The sequence below is a fragment of the Rhincodon typus genome, chromosome 4 (assembly GCF_021869965.1).
Source record: "Rhincodon typus isolate 14 chromosome 4, sRhiTyp1.1, whole genome shotgun sequence".
In the NCBI taxonomy this organism is placed as follows: Eukaryota; Metazoa; Chordata; class Chondrichthyes; order Orectolobiformes; family Rhincodontidae; genus Rhincodon; species Rhincodon typus.
Genome location: NC_063335.1, coordinates 58,071,495 through 58,092,210, shown reverse-complemented (window position 1 = coordinate 58,092,210; position 20,716 = coordinate 58,071,495). Strand labels below are relative to the sequence as shown.

Below are 20,716 nucleotides of genomic sequence, written 5' to 3'. Positions count from 1 at the left end.
TGGAAAAGGTGGTGGGCGAGCTGCCTTCATGAACTTCTGCCGTCCATGAGGTGTAGGGACACTGATGGAACTCTCAAAGAGTACTAGGTTTTTGATCCAGCTACAATGAAAGGGCAGGAACATTCCAAGTCAGAATGGGGTGTGTTAGGGATTGTACAGATGATGGTATTCTCATAAATATGCTAATCTTGGGGATGCCTTGTACTGGCATTGGTAGAAGGCTAGTGGTGAGATTCTTGTGTCCTGCACCCTCCACTGTTAAATCCTATTCAATGTGGTGCATTTAAAGAGACAGTATCCCTGGAATGCAAGAGAGAACAGAATGTCCACTGCTCTAGTAGAGTTGGGAATATGCTGGATGATCAAACTGTGCAGTAATTTTCCTTATTTAATTTTGCAATATATAGCAGAGAGAAATCTAACTGAGCATCTGAATTGAAGAAGAGGTTTAACATGCAAAAAGAAAGTAAAACTATATATATATGTTGAGTATTTTTCTAATATAGCATGCTGCTCAGATATTTCTAATTAATTAGTCTTAAGGTAGTTTAAATTTGCAAAGGGTAGCATTTTCTCACTTATTCTCAGCTTTAGAAGTGAGTTTAATAACCAGTAATTACTGGTTATGTAAATTCAGCAGATTGGTTTTGAACCTACCCATATTAGCTTCAACACTTACAATGGATTTCTGCAATGAAAGAGTTCCCAGTACAGCTCTCATCACTTTGTGATGCAACATTGTGTTTTTCTTTTCCCTGTAAATTATTGATTTTGTGATTTTATAATATTTGTTTAACCTTCCGTGGTTATGCTTCATTGTTTGTTCTGTTCTTTACAATGTTTTGTGGATGTAAAAGTTCATTTATTAATGTAATGCCTGTAATAGCAGTGTAGCACAAGTTAATGTCATCTGCAGTGCAGCTGTTCAAACAAAAATAAGATTGTTGTACAGCATTAATAGCTATTTTGTGGAAGTTTGAAATTTCACTTTAACTCAGTGATCAGGATTGCTTAGGAATTTATATAGTGCTAGAAGTGTACAGCGGCCCAATCTGCAACTTGTACTATATTTAAAAAGTGTGTTTGAAAATCAGTCAACCTGTTTTAACAAAAGCTTTCATATTTGGTTGTATATCTTTCATTTGCCCTACAGTACCCAAACACACAAACTACTTTCTCTGCATTAGTGTTTGCAAAATGTTTTCTTTATTCTAATGTTTGTTTTAAGTTTCTGAAGGATTCTGAGAGGCATAATTGGAGCAATATAAACTGTAATTTTGTAAGGCTTGCTGCTGAAGCTAATTCTCTTCAATTATGTTTTAGGCATCCATTTTGGAAAACCTCCGATTGGCAGTACGATCACAACTTGGATTAACCTCTTTTCGATCCACTACATCCAGTAGACAATCTAACCTCTGGAACCGCGTCTTTAGCTTTGCAAGATCCAGGAATTCAGGATCTCTAGCACTTGTGTCAACTGATGGAGGTGACGCTACTGGTGCGCAGCATGCTACAAGAGAACCAGAAAGGAGCAGTCTGCACAGAAGTCTTCTGACACTCGATTCTGATGATGCAGATAGAGATGGTGAGCAGAGAGATATACCAGGGGCGATTGGTGGTGTTGTTGCTCCTCTACCTCAAAAAGCTGCACCAAACTCTGTAGTAGAAACTATTGTTGGAGCAACTGGAATTTCCGCTGGCTGCCATACTAATACTACTACTGACATTGTTCCTCCACAATCGGTAAGCTCAGAGCAGCCAAGCATTAGTCCAGCAAGACAGCAGTTGAGCAGCGCGCTAAGTAGGGTAACTCGGAGTTTGCGCAGAGTGCGGATTTCTATTGGGAGATGCAGTTTGGCAGGACAGAACCAGAGTCCCTTGAGACAGCTTGATAGAGTGCATGGAAGAGATGATGACGATGATGTTGAATTGTTAATTCCAATTTCTGATGCAGCATCAGGTGTGGATACAAGGGACCATTGCAGACCAGTAACTGAGCCTGGTTCTAATAGGGTGCAGGAATGCAGGAAGAATTGTGTTTCAACTCCTCACAGAGAACAGTCTAATAATAGAGATGGACCTTGCACGCACTGTGGGATGGTCCATACAGCCCAGATTCCCGAGGAGTGCTTTGAAGCAACATTAAAGAATGAAGCCAGTGATGATGAATCCTTGCTTGTCTGCTAAATATTCAGTACATCAACTAATTTTATTTATGCTCCTGTCATTACAGTGCACATTGTGACTTTTACATTCTTTCAGTACTTGGAAAGAAAACTGGATTTTTCTGACTGCCAGATACAATATTTATTGTCTTTTACTTTTGTTTATGGGAGTCAAGTAAATACATGGTAACATGTTCCATGTGGTAATTTTGGTTTGCATTATGCATTCAAAATATGAATGTATAAATTCGTTTTAATATGTAGAATGAAAATAAATTATAACTCGAGTTTCTGCATTTACACATCTTTTTCATAACTGTTTCTAAAATGTTGTCTTTATTTATTGCTGTTGTTCTGAATTGCATGTTTTTTCATTTTTGTTTTTAACCATTCAGATTTATTAGGTGCCCCAAAAACTGAGTCTGGAACCTGAAGAGTGATGCAAACAAATAAAAACCTACTTTTACATTGAGGAGAATTTTTTTTTTTTTTTTTTTTTTTTTTTTTTTTTTCCCTTTTTCTCTCTTTTATCTCCATGCAATAAAATAACCTTGCAAGAAGCTGAAATATTTGATCAGGTGATTTATGAAGCGTATTTTCTTTGAATAAATTTAAGTTATTTTTTTCTCACCTTACAATTGTCGATTTACTTAATTTTAGGGTCTTAAGGGGTAGTTTTCTCAAGTTTGGATTTTGAAAAGGTTGCATCAGACTGGAAAGTAGCAAATCTAGCCCATCTTCACGAGAGGGAGGCAGAAAACTGGAAATTATAGGCTCGTTATTCTGATGTTTGTTGTTAGAATTAATTATTTAGAAGGTTCTGACTGGTTACTCAGGAAGATGTCAAGGTAATTGTGAGGAAATGCAAACCATTTTTAATCAATTTACTGGAATACTTTAAAGGAATAAACATGTTGTCCATAAAGGAGAATCTGTAGGCGTACTATACTTGGACTTCAATAAGGTAAACATTAACGGCTATTGCAGAAAGTAGAAGGACTTGCTATAAGAGAGAAGGTGTAGAGCTGGATGAACACAGCAGGCCAAGCAGCATCAGAGGAGCAGGAAAGCTGATGTTTCAGGCCTAGACCCTCCTTCAGAAATGGGGGAGGGGAAGGGGAAGGGGGTTCTGTAATAAATAGGGGGAGGCGGATAGAAGATGGATAGAGAAGATAGGTGGAGAGGAGACAGACAGGTCAAAGAGGCGGGGATGGAGCCAGTAAAGGTGAGTGTAGGTGGGGAGTTAGGGAGGGGATAGGTCAGTCCAGGGAGGATGAACCGGTCAAGGGGGCAGGATGAGGCTAGTAGGTAGGAGATGGGGGTGGAGCTTGAGGTGGGAGGAGGGGATAGGTGGGAGGAAGGACAGCTTAGGGAGGCGGGGACAAGCTGGGCTGGTTTTGGGATGCGGTGGGGGGAGGGTTAAACTGTATGCAGTTTTGATCTCTAAGAAAAAGTGTAAATGAATTGGAGACAGTTTGGAAGAGGTTAACTAGCTTGATACCTGGAATAAGTGGGTTGATTTGACGAAGGATTGGACAGACTAGTCTTGTTGAGAGTTAGGGATGATTTGATTGACCCCGAAAGGTTTCAAAAATGTGGCTATGGAAATGTTTCCTTTTGAGAGTCCAGAACCAAGTGATAATTTTAAAAATTAGGGTCACCCTTTTAGAAGAGAGATGACAAGAATTTGTTTTTCTCGCAAAACATTGCGTGACTTTGGAATACTCTTTAAGAAGGCTAGGTCATTGAATACTATTGAATCAGCGGTAGGTAAATTCCTGTAAGGCAAGAGAATCTAAGGGGGGAATCTAACATTATTGGGGTAGAGAGGAATGTGGAACTCAACACAATTCAGCCCTGGTCTTATTGAATAGCTGAGCAGGCTCAAGGACTGATCTACTTCTGATTTATATGTTCTTGTGTATTTCATGAAATAGTCATGCTACTCGAAGGTGAGCATGTGATGTATGTAGATGAACATTCTGCCTAAAATATTTGATACAGCTGGTTCAGCTTTTGAGGAAGGTAGGTAGGCATGCCTGCCTGGTTATATTCGTAAAATGTAAATTTCAAAGCAATAATGAGTTTATTTTCTTAATCGGTTCAAACTTAAGAATTGCAGACAAGCCAGAATATTGTTGAAAGAAAAATGGATTTGCAAGAAAACTTATTGAAGATTTATTCCTAGGTATTTGTATGGTTGAAGTGAGCTGAAGAATCCAGTTCACATTTCCATCCTTTGTTCATTGCTCAACAGCAGGTGAACAGATTTTGTGCATGAAATTTATCAAGCAGGGAGTATAACAGTTTTTTTTTGACTATTTCCCATTATACCATCCAGCCAGTTCTGATCAGAATTGATTGATTTGTTTCCAAGACCCTTGCATCTGCTTTGAATTTAGCTTCACAGCTCAATGCTTAAAGCAGCTGGCAATTTCACTCCAGATAATTTATAGGCAAACACCTTGTCTCTGGATTGTCAGGAAACTTTGAATGTATTTGAACATGGATCAATGTCGTTGAGTCAACATTGTTTGTTAATGTTGCTTTGATTCCAGCAACTTTATGAAAGTGTTTTATGAATCTGGAGTTTTTGCCTCCCCTTGGAAGTCAGATTTTTCTGTTGATCACGCCACATCACGAATTAGTCAAAACAGAAATTGTCACTACCATTCTCTATAGCATGCTGCAATAATGTACTGTTGGTGTCTCTTCACCATTAGCCCATCACTGCCACAAGGTTGTAATTTTACTTCACAGAGATTGAGTGCTTTATGCTATGGTTTGTTATTCTGCATTAGGTTGAACTACTACACATCCACAAGCTAATTATACAGGAAGTCTAGGTGAAAGCATACAAACAAGGAACAAGAGTAGCCCTTTGAGCCTGCTTCTGCATTCAATAAAATTGTGGCTCATCTATTTTAACCCAAGTCTATATTCCTGCATTTCCTTGATAATCATTCATCATGGTGGCTTAGTGTTAATGTACCCTGGGCTAGTAATCTAGGTGCCCAGACTAGGGCTCTAGAGCCATGGGTTCAAATCTCATGGAATTTAGTTGAATTTAAATTCAAGTAATAGCTCCTGAATTTAAATGCTAGCTTAATGTTGACTACAAAAACATTGTAACAAAAGCCCATCAGGTTCATTAGTGTTCTTCAAGGAAGAAAATCTGTCATGACTGAATGGACTAGCCACATCAGCCGAGGTGTCACAAACAACAGCCAGAAAAATATTCCTTGCTGTCATACATGGGCTTGACAAAATTTGTCCCACAAACTTGTTGAACAACAGCTTTTCATTGTCTATATAATTCTGTGTGTATGACTATCCCAGACACCAACCACCATCTCTGGTACAGATCCAGAGGTGATGGCACATTGTTATACAATAGGAAGAAAGCTACCCTAGGAGTTCCCCGGTATTGACTCCAGACAGTAGAAAGTCTCATGCATCAGGTCAAACAGGAGTAAGGGAACTTGGTGATTTGCTTTCTATTGACCCTCCTCCAAAACTCCCCTTCAACTGTTAAATCTGTAATCCTCCGTGTTTTTGGAGGAAACACTAAGCGTAGCAAGGGCACAGAACGTACACTAGGTGGGGGCCTTTGGGATCCATCAGCAAGAGTGATCTGTGGCATCACTACTGGTCAGGTCCAAAATGTCATAGCTGCTAGCCTGAGTCTGTTGCAATGATGAGGGAACCAACAAGAGGAGAAAACTTTGTCATCCTCACCAATCTGCCTGCCGAATACATCTGTCAATGACTTTGTGCAGTGGTCGCTCTTGCTGCCTGTCGTTGTGAAGGCAAAGTTTGTCTTCACATCAAGTTGTGTAGCACTTCTGAGCTAAATGGGATAGATTTTGAACAGATCTGATGATTCGCAACTGGGCTTCCATGAATTACTGTGGACCGTAAGCAGCAGAATTGCATTTAATCACAATCTGTAACCTCCATGGTTTGGCATGTCTTCCATTCCACCATTGTCACAAACCAGGGGATCAACTGTTGTTAAATGAAGAGTGCAGGAGGGTGTGCCTGAAGAAGCATTAGGCGTTCATAAAAATGAGGCATCAACCTGGTGAAGTTGAATAGAGCCACTTGTGCCAAACAGTAGAAGTAGCAAGTGGTAGAGCTGAGCGATTACATGAACAATGGTTCTGCTGTCCTGCTACCTCCAGTTGTGAATGCTGGTGAACAATTCAACAACATTATTGGAGAAGGTTGCTCCATAAATATATCCATCCTGAATGATTTGGGAGTCCTGCACATTAATACAAAAGCCATTTGTTTCATTCAACTTGATATCAAGATATGACTGAACACACTAAATGCAAAAGCCAAGGGCTGGACCACCTTTTAGCCTTGGTCCCAATATAGACAAAAGACTTGAATTCCAAAGATGAGGTGAAATGACTGGCTTTGAAATTAAGGCAGTATTTGACAGTCTATGATATTAGGTGGCCCTTCCAAAGCTGAAGTCAATAGAAATTGCTGGCTGATGGGCTGAGGGATTTCTGTGCTATTTGGAGTCCTACCTCATGCTCGGGAATTGTGGCTGCTGGAGGCTAGTCATCTCAGCCCCAGGACAATACTACAAAAATGTTGGAGTTCTAAAATAGTGTGACATATAATCTTAAAGCTATAATTGTTGAACTGTAAATTAAGCAATTTTTATATTCATTAGAGCAATCCTTGACCTTCCAAAAATTATTATTAAATGAAGAGCTGAAAATCCTTTGCAGTATACCAAGTGTTAAACAAAATGTTATTATAGAGAAATTTGAGTTGGCTTGTGTGCTGAGTGCTGAAGCTAGTTTAATGAATACTGACATGTTAAATGATAACGTTAGATAACACACAGTACTAACATATTAAGAAAGTAGTAAAATAATTTGTTGTATAAGATTATATGCATCGTATTCCTGCTAGAATGAAAGGCAAGGCTAGTAGGATTAGAGAACAGCGGATGAAGAAAGATATTGAGGTTCTAGTCCAGAATAAAAAAAATGTCATATTAGATGTAGACAGCTGGATTCAAATGAATCTCTTGAATATTATAACCAGTGTAGGGTCATTCTTAAGAGGAAAATCCAGAAGGCAAAGATGATTTTCATTCAGTAAAGTATTGAAAATGGAATGTAATTTGGAGGGCAGTTTGCAGCTGTAGGTATTCCCATACATGCTTGTTGTTGTTTTATTTCCAGTTAGTAGAGGTGGAAAGTTAGCCCCAAAGAGTTGCTCTCCATATTGTCAATAGTACACATTGCTGCCTTGGTGAGCTGGTAGAAGAGAATGTTCATCTTTAAGGAAGTGGTTCATCAAGCTGGCTGTTTTGTCCTGAATAGCAAGGTTTGAACGTTGTTGCAGACACTGTCATTCAAATAAATGGGCGGTATTCTATCACACCTGTGACTTGTTCCTTGTAGATAATGGGTGAGCTTTGAGTTACGCAGCGAGTCATTCATTGCAAAGTATCCACCGTTTGATTTGCTGTACCTACAGCCTTTGTTTGGCTTGTCCAATTGCATTCTTGCAGAAAGTGCAATGACTAAATAGACTCGAAAAGAACTATGAACGGGGATAAGAACCCTACATTCCTGTAAGAGTTGCTGGGGCATATGTGTGAATCACACTTCAAACGTTATCTTGTTTTTCAGAATGCTATTACAGTACAGCATTAATTCAGCATTCATGCTGTGGAGTAACATCGGAGAGCAATTACACTCTGCAGGCTTTCATTTTGATTAACTGCATAAAATCAATACTAATGCAGTGATCGGCTTTCTTGTAGTATATATGATACATTTGGTTAGAATATTGATTCTAAGAACATTAATTGTGGATATTTACACCTCCCTGCATAAATATTCCTGCCATGACTATTCAAAGTTTAAAATAAAATCTATTTCGCTTTTTAGTTCGAAGTTTAGACAGCTTTTTACACTAGAATTTTCAAGCAGTAATGAATTTTTATTATAGATCAGTGAACTAAATATATAACTGTGGTGGTGATGAATTTTAATGTTATATGTTATGCTACAGAAATTCTTGGCTGTATGAGATGCTTTCTCATTCCCCGGCACCAAGTGCATTTAATTAGTTTTACAGTTTAGTTCACCCCTCTTCGCCTCGCCTACTGCCGTGCTCACAGTTGGGCGCATGCGCGTTTTGAGCGGGTTAAAAAGGAACGGTGGTGCGCTTGGAGTTGGGATTGACAGCGACTCATTGAGTGACCAACCAACCAAGCATGAGCGGCTGTGGCGGTATCCTGATCCGCGGCGGAACGGTGGTGAACGAGGACAGCTCGGTGCTGGCCGATGTCTATATTGAGGACGGGCTAATCCAGGCCGTGGGCTGCCAGCTGCCGCTCCCCGAGGGCAGCCGAGTGATTGATGCTACTGGCAAGCTGGTTCTGCCCGGGGGCATCGACACCCACACACACATGCAGTTCCCCTTCTTCGGGTATCAAGCTGTCGACGATTTTTATCATGGAACCAAGGTATAAACCAATGTGTTTCCCCTCACGCCAAGGAACGAAATGATATACCCATCATTGGAGCTGAAAAATTAGGAAGGATGTGAATACATTGGAGAGAGGAGGGAGTTTGCTAGGGGTCAGGAATTTCAATTAGAAAATGAATTGATAGAGTATTTTTAAGTAAGGGTGTGAGTGGTTTTGGGTGTAAGGGTCTGTGGCGGGGACATTGGCTCTAGGTACAGGTGCAACAAGCACTCAACAAGTCAGTGCAAGTATGATGGTTAAGTTACATCCGCCTATGAAATAACACTTGTATGATTCTGGTAAGTGAAGTAACCCAGTCAGCTTGGCCTGTGGATGCTCCTAATTCGGTGCAAAAATAGAAATTGCTGAGAAAGCTCAGCAAGTCTGGCAGCATCTGTGGAGAGATATCGGAATTAATGTTTTGGGTTGAGTGACCCTTCCTCGGAAATCTTATGAAGGTAGATTGGAGAAGCCCATGAATTCTTCTCTGTCAGAAGGTTCTTGATTAACATTGTCTTTCATGACTCACTTATCCTTGTCGAATGGGTTGGGCTCAGAATATCTTGTACCTTAACTTCAGTTTTTAAATCTGAAGAATGTCTTTGTCTTTTTTTTAGCAGTGAATTGAGTGAGATCAGTGAAAAGTGTCTATCCTCTAGAAATGTGTTTAATGTTGTGCTGAGACCGTTCAAGTGTCTGCTGAATATGTTAGCATGATAACAAATGTACATCCTCTGGAAACATGCACAGCTTAGCAACATTATAATGCAAAATTTTATTTTTTAATGAAGTATTTGTGAACTGTATTTGAGTTAACCTGGTGTAGTTTTATTATTTATCTTAAAATCAATTTGTCGTGAAAAGTAATCATGCTGCCTCTGATTACTGAACATATACAGAACTGTTTAATAATTTTGTTATATGATAGCCGTAATTCTTAGTAAATTAAGGTTCACCATAACTAAAATATTAATAAATAACAGGAGCTGTACAAATAAATGCAATTTGAAGCTGCTTCCCCAATCAGCTCTTAATTTCCACCTGGAACTTGGCCAGTTCCATGGATGAGCTGAATGTTGAATATTGGTTTTTAAAAAATAAAATTTGCAAAAAATACAAAATTTTATTTTTCTGGCATTGTTTGACTTGATAGAATTATGCAACAGTCACAACACTGAAACAGTTAATTTAGCCCAACCAGTCACTTTTCTCCATATCATCTATTTCTGTTCCTAACCTCAAGGTCACAAGCTTTTTTTTTCCAGAACAGATCATTGATGCAATCCAAACTAATTTACCTTGGACAATAGGCTGCAGGTCATTGACTGTGGTGGCAAAGAGCAATGCTCTTGTGTACCTTTTTGCATAGGGTTGTTTGATAACTTGAGCGTTGATACTCAGGATGAGTAATCCATTCAGAATTACGTTCTGATGCCTTTCAATATTTAACAATGTTACTCGTGTTATTTCAATCTGTTTCCCTTATAAAACAAGTTCTGTTTGAGTCATTATTGTATTACTAAGAATTGTACTGGTTTCAACTCTGAACTTCCTCTAATTCATTGAAGTTGCTTACAGCTGCATACACTAAGATGAACTTTACAAACAATTGCTCCCAGTGAAAACCCTAGCTGAACAAGACAGATTGGAAACTTTGTAGAAATCAATATGTCCTGTTTCCAATTAGTTTGGGAGAGTTGGTAATTGCACTTGCAGACATTTGCATCTAATTGTTTGCTTTCTTCAAAGGGCTGGTATGGCTGTATGATTCTATGATCAGTCTTCCCATCAAATGACATACATGCTAATTTGTTCTTTACCATTGGTTTATTCAAGTTGAACTGATCATAGACATACGGCATAGAAACAAGCCCTTTGGCACACTGTCTATGCTAACTAACAAACATCAAACTACATTAATTCCCTTTACCAGTACATGGTCTATAGCCTACTATGTCCTGGGATTTTAAGTACTCATCTAGATGCTTCTTAAATATTGCAAAACTACTGCAAATCTCTCAGACAGCATGTTTCATAGTTGAATGAAATTGCTAGACCCAGATGGGATGCGTTCCCAGATAGTTGAGAGAGTGAAGGAAGCAAATTGCAGAGCCATTCACAGGAATTTTCCAGGCTTCGGTGTAGCCCGGAGGAACTGAAGGATTGCAAATGTGATACCATTGTTTAAGGAGCAAAGGATAATCCAGGAAGCTACAAATTTATCAGCTTGGCATCAGCAGGACAACTGATGGAGGCCGTAATACAGGACAAGGTAACACTTGGAGAAAAATAAACTAATACTAGACAGTCAACATGGCATTGTCAAGGATGAGTCATGTCTGACAAAATTAATTGAGTTCTTTGTGGTGACACAAGCAGTAGATGAGGGTAGTGCTGTGGATGTTATATATTTGGATTTTCAGAAAGCATTTTATATAATGCCACATGGCAGGTTGGTTAGCAAATCCGAAATGTTTGGGATTGATGGGTCTTTGGCAGTATGGATATGAACCCGAGGGTAGGTATAGATGGGCATTTCTCAGATTGGAAACAAGTTGAAAGTGGTATTCCCCAGTGATTGCTGTTTGGACCCTTTCTTTTTTTAATTATGTAAATGATTTGGAGATGGATGTTGGGGGCAAAATCCTAAATACGAAAATGATACTAAGTTAGCGAGAATAGCGAATTGTGACGATGTTGCTGACTGACTTCAGAGAGACGTTGACAAGTTGGCCAAATGGGCAGACACCTGGCAGATGAAATTCAATGCAGAGAAATGTGAGGTAATGCATTTAGGTAGAAGAAACATGGAGAGACAATACAGGCTCAATGGTACAACTTTGAGGAGACTACAGGAGCAAAGGAATCTTGAGGTTGACATATATGATTCTCTCAGGATGGCTAGGCAAGTTGAAACAGTTGTTAAGAAGACTTGTAGGATCCTTGGGTTTACAAATAGAGGAATTGAGTACAATAGCAAGGAAGTGATACTACATCTCTACAAATCATTGGTCGGACCACCCTTGGGAGTATTGTGTTCAGTTCTGGACACCTTATTTAAGGAAGGATGTTAAAGCCCTGGAGAGAGTTCAAAGGAGATTTACTAGAACGATACCAGGAAAGATGAGAGAGATTGTGCTTGTCCTTGGAGCAGAGATTATTAGGAGGTGACCTTTTATTGAGGTGTTCAAAATTATGAACAATTTTGACAGAGTAAAGAAGGATATTCTATTTCCAGTAGTTAGTATGTCAGTAACAACAGGTCATAACTTCAAGATTGTCAGCAAGAGTTAGGAGTGAGGTGAGGTGAGGAGAAACTTCTTTACTCAGTTGTTAGGATTTCAAATGTTCTGTCTGGGAGAGTAGGGGAGGTAGGTTCCACATAAGTTCTCAAAATAGCTGGATATATATTTGAAAGTGAAGTTAGGGAGCTACAGAGATAGAGCTGTGGACTAGCTGGGTAGCTCTTTTGGGAGCCAGTACAGAAATCATAGAATATCACAGTATAGAAGGAGGCCATTCAAGCTATGATTTCTATCTCCTCTAAACCACTTACTCTTCACCTTAAATTTATGCCCTCTAGTTTTAGACACATCTGCCATTGGAAATAGATTCTCATGATCTACACTATCTGTAGCTGTCATAATTATGTGTACCTCAGTCAGATCCCACCATGCCTTCTCTGCTCCAAGTAAAACAAGCCCAGCCTATGCAGTCTCTCCTTCTAACAGACTTTTTCATCCTAGGCAACATCTTGGTGAACCCCCTCTACAATCACCTTCTGAGAGTGTGGTAACCAGATTATAGATTATACAATCTGTAGCCTAACCGATGTTTTATAAAGTTGTAACAAGTACAGTTGCATGGGATCAGTGAGCAAACTTCAAAGGGAAACCAGCATTTTCCTGCCTACCATCAGTTCTGAGGAAGGGTCACCTGATCCAAAATGTTAACTCTAATTTCTCTCCACAGATGCTGCCAGACCTGCTGAGCTTTTCTAGTAATTTCTGAAAACTTCAATGTAACTGACCTAAATTTGCAGACAATATGCCTGAAATGAAACATGACTGGCATACCAAAATAAGTCTGATTGCTTAATAGTTGTGTCATATTTTTCTTCTTGCAATGTATTTTAAAAGTCTTTCTTAGAAATTAGGACAAAAGATTACTTTGGATCTGCTTTCTAATTTGAAAAAAGAAATGAACAGTCAGTAGAATCCTGTTAGAAATCATCAGATCATCACTGGCTTAGCTGTAGCAAAACCCACTTTAAGCCATTAAAAATCCTGTATATTTCCTTAGCAGGTGCTGTAAGTTGTGACCTCTCTCAATAACTGTGAACCAGCCATTCTGTGCTGCCTTCAAACCAATGAAATCATTCAGAAAAGGAAGACCAAGAAACAGCTTTCTGATCAACAAAAGAACCATATCAACAACCCTGTGCACAAGAACATCTTTCCAGCAGCCCCTTTTGTCCATTGAATCTGTGTTTTCTTTTCTACCTGTGTGTGTGTGTGTAGGAGAGTTTATAGGGTATTTATACATTGCAAATGCTAAACAGGCAATAGTAATGGCTTGGGATTGTGGACTAATCTATAACTTTTTAAACTTATTTTTAGTCACCCTCAAAAAGTCAAAAGAAACAGGAAGTGGGAGAGTTAAAAGAAGGTGCATAGCGAATGTAAGAAATGGACAGCTGGAATGCCCCATGGCGGCCTCTTGCTGAGGATAGAGATGAAAAATTGGAAATTGAAGCATTTCTATTGTAACAAGATGGAACATATTTATTGGAAATGCTAGGAGTTACAAAGGAAACCATGGGATTTAAAGGTGTTAATAAGAATGGAACAGGAAACTCAGAAGGAAAAGATCACGGATCAAATTGTAGCTTCAAGTACAACTAAGAGGTCTCTCAAACCTTGCTATCAGTGCAGAAGTACATAGATAGATGAGGGATTTGAAAGATTTATTATAAATGGGAAGATAACCCCTTTGGAGAAACTTTTGGAGAAAAAGAAAGTATCCAAGCCCATAGCAGTTCTAAAAGAGGACATAGCTACTCCAGTTTACTCTGCAGAAGGATTTAGTTTTCCCTCCAGAGAGTTCAGTGAAGGCCAAAGTGTTAATAAATGGGATGGAGGAGAGTATATTCCCAGTATCATTGTACAAAGGCAATTTTGTGTATGACTTGTTGACTGGACTAGTTGGATAGTCAAGAAGTTGCCTATGAACAGAGTTGATTTACATCTGGGAACGATTTGGCAGAAGTGAAAGTCATAGTTTTAAATCACAGGAAATTCAGTTGAGGCTATGGAAATGGAACAACGGAAGGAACAGGTTCCTAATATCTTACATCATGTGTCATGAACAGAACAAGGGCAAATAATGTCCATCACCAGAGATCATAATTCAGCAAGTTGATGTTAGGGTAGCCAAACTAGGAGCAACAGGAGGCCATCTGACCACTAAAGCCTGCTGTGCCATTCAACAAGATTATGGCTAATCTGATTTGTCTCAACTCCATGTTTCCCTAATAATCTTTGATTCTCTTGTTGTTCTAGAATTCTTTGATCCTCCAATCCCAAGTAAATCGGGGCCTCTTATGAATCCACTCTACCCTGCAGTCAGACTTCAAGACAACCAACTCCCCACTGCTAGCAACCCATAATCTCTCTCATTCACCAAGACATTTGCCTTCATAGATCATAGAATCCCTACAGTGTGGAAACAGGCCCTTCGGCCCAACAAGTCCACACCAACCCTCAGAGCATCCCACCCAGACCCATCTCCCTATAACCCAGCTAATCTACACATCCCTGAACACTATGGGCAATTTAGCATGACGAATCCACCTAGCCTGCACATCTTTGGACTGTGGGAGAAAACCGGAGCACCCGGAGGAAACCCACACAGACACGGGGAGAATGTGCAAACTCCACACAGACAGTCGCCCGAGGGTGGAATCGAAGTTGGGTCACTGGCGCTGTAAGGCAGCAGTGCTAACCACTGAGCCACCGTGCCGCCCTGTTCTCTTGTAGCCTGTGATAGCTTCCTGGCTGTTAATGAGAATACCACTTTCGATTTTGATTTTGATGTTATTGCCATGTGTACTCAAATACGAAAGTACAGGAGCATAGTGAAAAGTGTATAATTTCGCCACCCAAGGTGCCATCATGGGTACAAGTATATAGATAAAGAATCTTAAGAACAAGGTAGAAAGAAAGAACAAAGTAAAAAATTAAATATTGCAGTAATTATAATATAGTGTAAAACAGATGAATTAAGATTAAAAGTTGCACATTGCAGACCTTTTTAGTTTTAAGTAAAAAATAAAGCTGAAAGTTCAAACATTACGGTCTGCCTTAAAGGAGCCTTGCATAGAGTCAGAGTCCAACAGCATGGTGACAGGCCCTTCGGCCCAATCTGGTCCATGCTGACGAAAGTGTCCATTCACACTAACCCCATTTCCCTCCAATTGGCTCATACCCTTCTAAACCTTTCCTACCCATGCATTCATCCATGTGCCTGCCTCAACCACTTCAGCTGACGGCACATTCCATTTGCGTACCGCTCTGCATTAAAAAAAAAACATACCCCTCAGGTTCCAATTTATTCTTTCCCCCCTTACCTAAACTGATGCCCTCTAGTCCTTGATTCCCCAACCTGGGAAAAAGACTGAGTGCATTCACCCTATCCATGTCTGTCATGATCTTATATACTTCTGTAAGATCAGCGCCCCACCCCAATTCTCAGTCTTCTACACTCAAAAGAAAAAATTCCTAGCTTGTCCAACTTCTCTATATAACTCAGTCCCTTGGGTCCTGGCAACATCCTTGTAAATCTCCTCTGCACTCTTTCCAGTTTAATAACATCCTTCCTACAGCAAGGTGACCAAAACTGAACACAATACTCCCAAGTGTGACCTCACCAATGTCCTGTACAACTGCAACATAACTTCCCAACTTCTGTACTCAGTGCTGTGACTGATGAAGGCCAGTGTGTCTAAAGCCTTCTTCACTGCCCTGTCTACCTTTGACTTCACTTTCAGAGAACCGTGCACCTGAACTACAAGGTCCCTCTGTTCCACTACACTCCTTAAGGCCTTACCATTCACATTGAAACTTCTACCTTAAATTGACTTTCCAAATGCAACACTTCACACATCTATATTAAACTCCATTTTCCATTTCTCAGCCGATCAAGATCCTGCTGCAATTTCTGATAACCTTCCTCACTGTCCATGATACTGCCTATTTTAGTGTCAACCGCAAACTTACTAATCGTGCCTTGAACATTCTTATCCAAATCATTGATTATAGATAACAAACAGCAATGGGCCCAGCACTGACCACTGAGGCACACCACTGGTCACAGGCTTCCAATCTGACAAGCATTCTTCCGCTATTACTCTCTGCTTCCTGCCACCAAGCCAATTGTGTATCCAATTTGCTATCCCTCCCTGGATTCCATGCGATCTAAACTTCCAAAGCAGCCTACCATGTGGAATCTTATCAAAGGCCTTACTACAATCCATATAGACGACATCTACTGCCCTGACCTCATCAACCTTCCTGGCCACTTCATCAAAGCACTGTAACAAATTTGTGAGGCATGATCTCCCATGCTTGAAGCCATGCTGACTACTCCTAATCAAACCCTGTCTTTCCAAATGCATGTATATTTTATCCCTCAGAATCTTCTCAAGAAACTTACCTGCCACACATATTAGGCTTACTAGTCTATAATTTCTAGGTTTTTCTTTGCAGCCCTTCTTGAATAAGAGCACAACATTTGCTACCCTCCAGTCTTCTGGGACCTCACCCGTGGCTAATGATGATGCAAATATATTGGCCAGGGCCCCTATAATTTCTTCCCTCATCTCTTGCAGGGTTCTTGGATATATCTAGTCAGGGCCAGGGGATTTATCCACCTTCCTACATTCTAATATTTCCAACGCTTCCTCTACTGAGATACGGACTGTCCCCAAAATATCGCTACTATCTTCTCCAAGTTCCCAAGTCTTCATGTCTTTCTCCACGTTAAATACAGAAGAGAAATATTTATTGAGGACCTCGCCCATCTCCTGTGGTTCCACTCATGGATGTCCACTTTGGTCCTTGAGGGGTCCTGTTCTCTTTAGTTATTCTTTTTCCTTTACTTAAAGAATCTCTTTGGATTCACCCTAATCTTCTCAGCCAAAGCCATCTTGTGTCCCCTTTTCACTCTCCTGATTTCCTTCTTCAGTAAACTCCTCTATCCCCTATATACCTCCAGGGATTCCCTTGATCACAGCTGCCTGTACCTCAGCCATACCTCCTTTTTTCTGGTCAAAGCCTCAATATCTCTTGTCATCAAGGGTTCCCTACTCCTGACAACTTTGCACTTCATCCTCACAGGAACATATAGACATTGATCTCTAGCTATCACACTTTCAAAGGCCTCCCACTTGCCAGAGGTCCCTTTGCCTACAAACAAGGTATTCCAATCAACCCCTGTAAGCTCTTGTCCAACTCCATCAAATTCACCTTGCCCCAGTTTAGAACTTGAACCTGTGGACCAGTTTTGTCCTTCACCATGACTATTTTAAAATTAACAAAGCAATTAAAGTCTGCAGGTCATTTAAGAAACTTTGGTCACTGGGTTTCCTGTCCTTTCAACAACTCCTTATATTTGTACAGAACTTTCCTCCAATTTGAAATGCAGGCCAAAATGTAAGCAGTTTACAGCCAGTGATCAGTGTAATTTATCTATAACACAACTAGTCTGCAAGATAGAACCGTCAGTGTTCAAAATAGACAACTGCTTACATCAGTCAAAATTCAGTACCCATTAGGAATTTGTATAATATCAAATTCAAAGTTGCCCATTGTAGCTCCTTTAGTGATCAGTTTATTTTTGGCAAAACAGCTTGACTTTTTAATGATAACAAGGTGTAGAGCTGGATGAACACAGCAGGCCAAGCAGCATCAGAGGAGCAGGAAAGCTGACGTTTCGGGTCTAGACACTTCTTCAGAAGCGTCTGGACCTGAAAAATCAGCTTTCCTGCTCCTCTGATGCTGCTTGGCCTGCTGTGTTCATCCAGCTCTACACCTTGTTGTCTCTGTTATAGAATGTCACATCATTGCAAACAGCTGATATTTAGCATCCTGTGTAGTAGTTTGAGATCTTAGGGTTAGTCGTCATCAGATGAATAAGTTGAAATTTGAGTGGTTCGTTCACCTCCTCCCTCCTTACTAACCAAGGCCCCAAACACACCTTCCTGGTGAAACAGTATTTCATTTGTACTTCTTTCAATCTATTCTCCTGCATTTGCTGCTCACATTGTGTAATCTCTTTTACATTGGCGAGACTTAAAAGCAGTCTGGGTGACCATTCTGCAGAACAGCTGTCCGTAGGAATGATCTCAAGCTCCCAGTTGCTTGCCAATCCAATAAACCACCTTGCTGTCATTCAAACACTTCTGTCTTGGGTCTGTTGCAACATTCTAACTAATCAGTGCAAGCTAAAGGAGCAGCATTTTATTTCCCACTTGGGGAATCTACAGTCTCAAGGTCTCAATATTGAATTCAATAACTTCAGAAACTGACCTTTTTAAATCTGTCTTCTATTTTTTCTTGCATTCACTTTCCCCACAGCCTGTTATGTTGTATTCACTTTGCACTTAGCAAGGACTGATTGTCTCCCTTTCATACTTTAATAGTGGGAAGAGATGAAATGTTAAAAGGGTTTAAATTAATAATCCTTTTGTCTTTTACAATTAGACTTTGCATGCCTTCTGCCCCCTTGCCCCTCATCCACTTGTCAAGATATTTTTTTAAAAAACCTGTTCCCAACACCTTTCAATTCTGATGCAGAGTCACCAGACTTGAAACATTAACTGTACTTTCTGCCCACGGATGCTGCCAGACTTGCTGAGTTGTGCCAGAAATTTCTGTTTTTGCTTTGAAATCTTAACTGTTTCTCTCTCCACAAATGCTACCAGACCTGCTGAATTTCTCCAGTATTTTATTTCTTTATTTAGCATTATTTTCTCCAGTTGTTCATGACATTTTAATCAAAAAAGCCAAAGGAATGCTGACCTTTAGAATAAGTGAGTAGAAGTCATGCTTCAGTTATAAAATAACTTGGGTCAACCACTCCTGGAGTACCATGAGTAGTTCTGTGCACCACAACTTAGTGAGGATATATGGCTTTGGAGAGAATGCAATATAAATTTACTTACCTCACCTGTTGCATGCCTATAGTTAAAATTAATCTCTGATAGTCCAACTGATATGTAAGCAGTGATTAAACTTGGTTTGCTGGGAGATTAATTTTAATTGAATATGTTCAATAATTGTAATTACACTTTCACCCTTCTCAGGCTGCTGTGGCTGGAGGCACTACCATGATATTGGACTTTGTGGTGCCCCACAAAGGTGACTCTTTGTTGGAGGCATATGACAAATGGCGAAGCTGGGCAGATCCCAAAGTCTGTTGTGATTACTCATTCCACGTGGCGGTGACTTGGTGGAGTGAAAAGGTACAGTATAAAGTACTGACCAGTACATCTGCTTCACTAGTAGCAATAAAACTTCAAAAAAAAACCTTGAATCCTGCTGGTTCTATTGATTGTTATTGATAAGAGTACAGTCAAAATGTCCAATTGTAGCCCCAGTGTCTGTTGAGACTAGAGAACATGAAGATTTATGTCCAGGACAGTGGCTTGCTAGCACACCAAAGCTGACCACAATTCTAAATCTGGGGTTGAGTTGATTTTAAGTCAGAATCTGTCATTTTAACATGATTGGGGCTGGATTTTCCAGGAACGTTGAGAAGAACTGAAGAAGGTTGAAGGTTGGCAAATTTAATGTTTTTTAAAGCTTTCATTTGGATAAGAAAGTGTAGCAGGACTTAAAGTGATGAAGTGATATTTTAAGAAACAATGTATGAATGCTGTTACAATTTAAATTGTAATAGGAAAGATCTTTAGTCACGAATGCAATAAAAAAAAACTAGAAACTGCAAATGCAATGGAGTAATTAGCACAGAATTCCAAAAGGCAATGACCAATATTTGTTGACATTTTTGAAACATATCAGAGTAGGTAAGAGTTATGTACCAGATGTAATATCATGGAATTTTTCAAAAAACCGTTGATAAGGTACTGCATAGACATATGACTTAGATAATGGACATGGAGAGCAACTAGCAGAGTGAATAGAAAACAGCGAACAGTGGTTAAGGGTAACTACTCAGATTGACAGAACCTAGGAAGTAATGCTCTACAAGGATTGGTGTTCGGACCACTATTGTTTACAATTGATCATAATTTGGACATCCTAATTGAACATTTTTACAACATGGCAGAAATAGAAATATTTAATATTCAAGGTGATTTCAACCTGGGATTTTAACACATTATCAATCATTCCCCCAATCCAGCTTGTTGTGTGCATGGTTTTCAGTTAAAAAGAAGGTCACGACCAGTTTTATTGCAAATTTTCTTTTCATTCTTTTAAAAAGAGAGCTGGTGCTTTCTGTAAAAGTTCCTTTTCCTGCTCCTCGGAAGAATTCCTTCCCTTTGAAGCTTTGTTTTGTTCCGTAATTGCAGTAGATATATCTGTCTAATGATTGGATAGTATGTCCTCTCTTTCCAGGAGGAATGGGTCAGAGGAATGATCAAGAGTGATCTTGCACAGCTTCAATTAGTGTTAGAATCCAGTCTCACTCCATCAATGAAAAAGATGTGGTGAAGCAGTAGTAAGGTCATTGCCCATTTCCATGATAAATCTTGATTTTGGATATTTAGCTCTTGCTATTCTTTCGTAGAATGATGAATTCTGTCATTTGTTCTGTCTTTTTGCAGGTTAAAGACGAAATGGAAATTCTAGTCAAAGAGAGAGGTGTAAATTCCTTTAAAATGTTCATGGCATATAAAGGTGTCTTTATGCTTCAAGATGATGAACTGTACTCTGTTTTCTGCCGATGTAAGGAACTGGGAGCAATTGCTCAGGTTCATGCTGAGAATGGACACTTAATAGCAGAGGTGGGTTGTAACAAA

The 20,716-nt window shown here is 39.7% G+C and overlaps 2 protein-coding genes across 2 annotated transcripts in view; both read left to right on the top strand.

Annotated features, from left to right (window-relative positions):
* lrp12 (low density lipoprotein receptor-related protein 12) overlaps positions 1–2,792 on the top strand; it is a 58,317-nt gene extending 55,525 nt beyond the window's left edge. Inside the window, exon 7 of the mRNA XM_020513755.2 lies at positions 1,324–2,792. Coding sequence (XP_020369344.1) covers positions 1,324–2,187 — 864 coding nt within the window. The 3' untranslated portion in view covers positions 2,188–2,792. The remainder of the gene's footprint in view (positions 1–1,323) is intronic.
* A 5,612-nt stretch (positions 2,793–8,404) lies between these two features.
* The window catches only part of dpys (dihydropyrimidinase), a 52,994-nt gene continuing 40,682 nt past the window's right edge, over positions 8,405–20,716 (top strand). The window contains exons 1-3 of the mRNA XM_020513756.2: positions 8,405–8,670; positions 19,037–19,195; positions 20,522–20,701. Coding sequence (XP_020369345.2) covers positions 8,419–8,670; positions 19,037–19,195; positions 20,522–20,701 — 591 coding nt within the window. The 5' untranslated portion in view covers positions 8,405–8,418. The remainder of the gene's footprint in view (positions 8,671–19,036; positions 19,196–20,521; positions 20,702–20,716) is intronic.